Raw genomic sequence first — 6,329 nt, 5'->3', positions numbered from 1 at the left:
CTCAATCTTAGCTCCAACAAAGTCATCAACAGTCTTCAAGTTCTCTATGAATTTCCAAAACTGAGATGGTTGTATGCTTTGGTCTTGGTTCATTTGCTGCTTGGATTTGTTTGCAGATTCATCTTTGATGTTCCAGACACTCTTATAATTCCTGAAAATGGGGCTTTTCACATGCCACTTAATGCCCATGAGACCTACACCCCACTATACTTGCATCAGTCAATCTTTTTATTTGCTCCTTGAGAATCAATATTTTACCTACTCCCTAGCTGTTCCCAACAGCATCAACTATTCGAGCATCTAGTCTATTCCTAACTGGGGAATTCTAAGATATTGGATCATATTCAAGTGACTCAACCATAAAACATCCTGAGATGAAAAAGTATGATAGATGCTACACCGTTAGCATAGCTTCATCTCAACTTGAATCAACTCTCCAAACCTATTCCATAGGACCTTGACCTATGATGAACAAATTGTGATGGCTTGCTCTCGATAGAAATAATTCAATGGGTGATGTATCAACTTCCTTGTCTAGTTACTTAGCTCTACAACATATTGATCTATCCATGCATCATCTCTCTAGAAACATCCCATCTTAGCTGAACATGTTGAATAGTATGTCATGGGTTTCCTTGTCAATCAACAAATTATGGGTGATGCCCCAGACCTTTGATAAATAGGACTGTTTTGCAACATCTTGATATTAGCTCCAATACAGTGTCATTGATAGTCTTCAAGTTCTCTTTGAATTCCCAAACTGAAGATGGTTGTATGCTTTGTCCTTGGGCCAATGCAAAGAAGAAGATAAGTATTTCTGCTTGGATTTGTCAACTACTTTGAGCACTATATCCCCTTTTTAAAATTTTGATCGTATCTATTAGATTCATCTATGAAGTTCTAGACACTCTTATGATTCTTGAAAATGAGATTTTTTACTTGGCACTTAATGCCCGTGAGACCTACACTCCCCCTATGCTTGCATCAGTATTTCAAGCCAATCCTTTTCTTTGCCCCTTGAGAATCAATATTTTATGTACTTCCTTGCTCTTCCTATCAGCAACTATTCCAACATCTAGTCTATAAATAACTGGCAAATTCTAAGATATTGGATCATATTCAAGTCACTCAACCATGAAATGTTCAGAGATGCAAAAGTATGGCATATGCCACACCTTTAGTACGGGTTTGACCTCCTCTGTCCTCCCTTCCTTTGCGTCCTTCACCATCAGACATGTCTGACTCTGACACCATCCCTTTGCACTACCCTTCCTCCCCATCCCCGACATCGACAAAATTGAAAGCCTCATCAACCTCAGCATTCACCCTTCTTCCTCCTCCTCCCCCTCCCATCTCCTTGCTTCCATTCCCCCTGCTCGTCCTTCCCCTGCCCCCCATGCCTCCATTCGTGTTACTTCCTCCACCTTCCTCGTTCCTCCGCTCTCCATCCCCTTTTGAAATCTCCTATCAATGATTCGTCCAGGTGAAGCAAATTTTGTGGAGGCTCATCTCATCAGATTCCAGATCAACGTTATCTAGCACCCCAGTTTCCCGACCTTGCAGTCCTTTCTTCAGTACTGGACTCCATGACTCCCGATAAATGTAGAGAAAAAGTGGCAGCTTCCATAGTTACGTCTTCATTCAAGATATAGTTATCTTCTGCAGCCTGTGATGTGCCAGAGATTGATCGAGCAAACATCCTGGTCATCAAAGCTATGACATGCATTTTGTGAAGTGTCAACCTATCCTGTAGCCTAAAGAGGTTGTATATTCTGTAGTTATATCTGTAGTTATAAACTGCAGAAGGGAAAGCCAGTGAAGATATAAAAGCCATTGTAGTAGGGCTACTTCATCGTCATAGAGTCGTGTTTCATTCTCTTCACTAAGAAAGCTTCGTTTGTCCTTCTTCCGAATCTTCACTTTTGAGAGAAATTATAGTTTAGCCATGACAGCCAAGGCATGGCTCGTACCTATATTCACTTCTAGAGTTCTCCCTGCATATCATCTATGCCTGAGCTTTTGTTCCTCCAATCAAAGCAACAGGGTGCGGCCAATGGATCTCCCTGTGTTGCAACTTCAGCCCCACAAACTACCAATACACCATTAATGTTCCCCAAGTAGATGCAAAAGGCCCATGGAAAGCTCTTTGCACAACTCAGGTTGTCGTTGCTAGCAGTCTCTCAAAGTGGAGTGCCATCGATTGGAAGACAGATGAGATTGGAGAATAAGAAGTGTAGCAATCATCAGTAGCGACCTAGATGAGGTTGTAAGTGGCCCAAGGGGTGATGCGAAGAGGGGGAGAAGACATGGTCAGAGCAAGTTGGAGGAGGAAAGCATCAGAAGTTGCCAAAATGTTCATGTTCCTTAGAAAGAGAGAGATATTTTTGAACCGGAAAGGCACTTAGGGAGACTTGCTAGGCAAGGCACCGCAAGAGAGGCTGCGAGGAGGGGACACGTTGCATGCCATATGAGTGACACGTGGAACCTTAGAAATAAGGTATTATCTATAGATAAATAAAGACTTGGTCAATGGTCCACGCGCTTTCACTACTGAAAGTCATCGTCTTTTGTACCATCAACAACACGCCACAGCTTCTTCCTCCCCCCCACTGTAAAAATTCAGTTTACACCCATTTGCACCCCAAAACATCCCCCCTATTGGACATGTTCCGGCGAAGAACTCGTCCTTACTCGGCTCACTTCCCTCAGCGATGCCACTGTCATTCCCCTCTGGACCACTGGTGGCACCCCCTGCAGTTGTCACCCCGGCAGGTGAGGACAGCCACCATGAATCTCAGCGTGCTCTCCGTTGTAGGATTGGGCCGGCGCAGCACCGTTTACAAAGGGCACCTCCCTGATGCTACGACGGTTGCCTTCAAGATATTGAGGCTGGATCAGTATCCTGGCCGTGCCAGCCGAGAGTTCATGGCCGAAATGCAAACGCTGGGCAAGGTTCGCCACCGTAATCTCGTCACTATTCTCGGATCATCTTGCAGCTCCCAGATGTTGGCCATCGTGATGAATTACATACCCAACGGCACTTTGGAGCAACACCTGCACGGAGGAGCTGATCATGTAATGAGTTGGGAGCAGCGGTTCAATATCATTCTCGGTGTCTCCAACGCCCTGTCTTACCTGCATCACGATTGTGCGTTCCCGATCGTTCACCGTGACATCAAGGCCAGCAACATATTTCTGGATTTCGACTTTGAGCCTTACCTGGGTGATTTCGGAACCGCAACATGTTTGCCTTCAACACAGAAATCTTCCAGATCTCTTTCCTTGAGATCAAGAAGGACTGACAAATTCTTCGCGGAGGGTACTCAGACCGGCATGAACGCTAGTTTTTTAGCATTCTTTCATGTATGATAACATGATAGCGCTATGATAACACTAACGCTCGGGAATCCTTGCAGCTCGACAAAGCGGGCCAAGAGCGACCACCCAAGGAGACGTCTATTCCTTTGGAATCCTCGTTTTAGAGCTTCTGACAAAAAAGAAGCCGACGGATAATTTGCTGGTCGATTATGGAAGGGATCTCATCAAATGGGTCCTATCCAAACTCCCTCACCTCATCGAACAGGTCCTTGATCCAGATTTGTTCGCAACAGCAAGCCAGATCGAACTACAGCAAATTGTAAGAATGCTTGGGATAGCTCTCTCATGTATACAAGACGATCCATCCCGTCGCCCTAGCATGCGAGATGTTCTGTCAATACTCCCACATGTTCGGCCTAGTGTCTCTCCCTGATTTTAAGGGTGCTTACAGACTTATTAGTCCAAAAGTCACAAGTGTTTATAACAACACAAGTGTTGTTTTTGAGTTATCTTGAAGCTTTAGATGCAAAATTTATATGATCTAAAGATTGTTCAATGAATCAATGTTTAGTGTTTCAAGTAGTAGTGCCTTTTTTTCCCCTTCCAAGGGTCCTAAGGGATGCCTTGGTTAGTGAGTTGCTAATTAGGTCCATAGTTTTGAAGTTAGTTCACTTGGTCAATTGTGTATGAGATTTAAGTATGGGTTAATAGTAGTTTAAGGGCTTCTAATGTGTTTAGGGTTTAAGGCTTTTGTTTGCTTGTGGAGGTCCTAAATGTTCTTGTCCTCTTATGGAGATCTTAAATGCTTTTGTCTTTTGTTATGTATTTCTCTCTAAAGAGGAGGCTCGCTTTGTCTCTTGTATGACACCACCTTTATATTACTCTTGCCAAAATAGGAAAGTCCCCAATTTTATTTAATGGTACACACACACTTTAAAATAAAATAAAATTTAATGGTACACACACACCTCTTTCACCTCATCTTTTCCTTTCCTTCCAATTTACACCTATCCTTTCCCTTTTACAAGTTAATGGAAATATTTATCAAGCTACTTTACACTTGGACTTGTAATGACCTATGGAAGCAAAACAAAATATTCCATAAATATGATCCAAAAACATGGAAGCAAACTAAACAATGTGATAGATATGAAGAGCAAAAAAGCACATTACATGTGATCCATCTTCTACCACCTATACTACTCACATGAATGGAGTCTCACATATCATGTCTCACATGTGTGTGGAAGTATATCCATACATCCAAAAGATCTCTCACAACATCTTGGAAGATGGGTATCTTTTTCCACCAAGAGCTTGGAACAACTCAATCTTTGTAAGAGCTGACCGGTGCATAAATTGATGCATTGTACCACTCAATCCTAGCATCACAATGAACACAAAGTGTACATGCTTGCGAGGCATGTATGGATTTTTACCATCTTCCCTTTGTGTGAAATCATGACATGTACACCGTGGCCCACTCTAAAATAATGACAATTTAGTACGTTAGTCCCTTGGAAATTGAACCAATTGTGTGAACAGAGTGTGAACATGGAACACATGCACCTCATTTAGAATAATAATGCTCTCTCTTACAACCTCCCTATTCTCTTTAACTTCCTTATGGATCCTTTCTTTGAATTATTTATTCAATTTAGTTCTCCATAACACTACCTTTTCATCATGATGAGATGGCCGCACGTGGCTTGTTGTATGGATTTGTTGCATATGAGATGGGAGTCCCATAATACCAACAACATCATCAGTCTCAAATACAAATCCTACCCTTAATAGGTTCTCCCTCTCATCCATAGTAATTGACATGTCCCACTTGCAACCTTCCAAACATGTGGCAAGTCTTCTAGAACATCTTGAATGGAATTATCCAACTTCCATGTATGGGTCACAATACTATTGCAAAACCAAACAAACTGCTCCATCACCCCTTTGGAATGTTGCCTTCTCCCCTTGAAGCACGGGGCTGGCACACCATAGCTGGGATGCTTACCAAGCACATCAATCAATGCCCCACATTGTTTGTAACTTTTTATCAAGTAATCAAAGCATGTGACCACACTATGTGTTTCAATTCTTCTGATTGCCCAATTGGCATCATGAATGTCTCTCTCTACAAACTATGTGGTTTAAAGGACTTGTAAATTCAAGCTATCATCTTTTTCCCACCACTCTTCTTGTTGTGACTGTGATGTATTTTGGGCCATGACTATCAAGCTCATGGACCACTGTCGAACATGTGGAACTCCTCTTTTTTCTCATACTTACTAGTTCTTTCATTGGTCTATTCATATCTAGATAGTGCATCCCAATCTCTTCAATTACTACGTGAGTTAAATCAACAAGCTTATTTCGGTCTGCCTTACTAGATCCACTACCATCAAATATCCTCTAGCGCAGAGCCTCCAAATTTGGACCTGTACCCAAGTGTTTTCCACACATAAAGGCATTATAGTGGACAATTTAAAGCACACTCATTACAAGGTCCCCAACACAAGCTTCATACCAGCTAATATGTCTTGCATACCCATGTGCTACTCTCATACTTGAATGTTTTGTTTTTGAGAGATTTACAATAGGAACAAATCTTGAATTTACCTCTTGTTGCAAAAACATTCCCCCTCATGAATCTTTGCTTACAAAGGTCTGCGGAAGCAACTATCATTGCTTTCTTTCATTTTTTGTATAGAACTTTATGCTCCTTTTGGTATGTTCAAACATGCTCATGTACCTTAAGTTGCATTAATTCGGGCGTTTTTTTTTTAATTCAAGAAAAAGGCTCAAATACGCATTTTTTTCGATTTAAAACGTTTCAAATATTTTTTTCTATTTTATTCGTACAAATAACACAGTTTATTCGTACGAATAAACCTAGTATAAACATGCAGCCAACTGCCATTTTTGGTATTCGTACAAATACAAACACATGTCTTCCTTACCACCTCAATCACTTGCTTGCCAGCCTTGCTACCTCCTGCTTGCCTACGGTACCT

The 6,329-nt window shown here is 41.7% G+C and overlaps 1 protein-coding gene across 2 annotated transcripts; it reads left to right on the top strand.

The window, feature by feature from the left end:
* The first annotated feature begins 2,598 nt into the window (after nt 1-2,598).
* Nucleotides 2,599-3,776, top strand: LOC147881053 (receptor-like serine/threonine-protein kinase At1g78530). 2 transcript variants are annotated; one of them, XM_087369898.1, is made up of 2 exons: nt 2,599-3,223; nt 3,417-3,776. In XM_087369898.1, exons 1-2 carry the CDS (start codon nt 2,665-2,667, stop codon nt 3,749-3,751), a joined length of 894 nt encoding a protein of 297 aa, XP_087226024.1. In that variant the 5' UTR covers nt 2,599-2,664; the 3' UTR covers nt 3,752-3,776. The 2 variants fall into 2 exon arrangements, with proteins under 2 accessions (XP_087226024.1, XP_087226023.1); XM_087369897.1 differs by having other exon boundaries at nt 2,599-3,319.
* Nucleotides 3,777-6,329: the final 2,553 nt, after the last annotated feature.

This window comes from Dipteris shenzhenensis, chromosome 31 (assembly GCF_047967505.1).
Source record: "Dipteris shenzhenensis isolate YYH24624 ecotype China chromosome 31, Dip_SZ_1.0, whole genome shotgun sequence".
Taxonomy (NCBI): Eukaryota; Viridiplantae; Streptophyta; class Polypodiopsida; order Gleicheniales; family Dipteridaceae; genus Dipteris; species Dipteris shenzhenensis.
This window is presented reverse-complemented; position numbering and strand designations above follow the sequence as displayed.

Coding starts and splice junctions, on each gene's coding strand:
- LOC147881053 (XM_087369897.1), top strand. CDS start 2,665: ATGTTCCGGCGAAGAACTCGTCCTTACTCGGCTCACTTCCCTCAGCGA. Junction 3,320..3,416: donor TGACAAATTCTTCGCGGAGG/GTACTCAGACCG, acceptor GAATCCTTGCAG/CTCGACAAAGCGGGCCAAGA.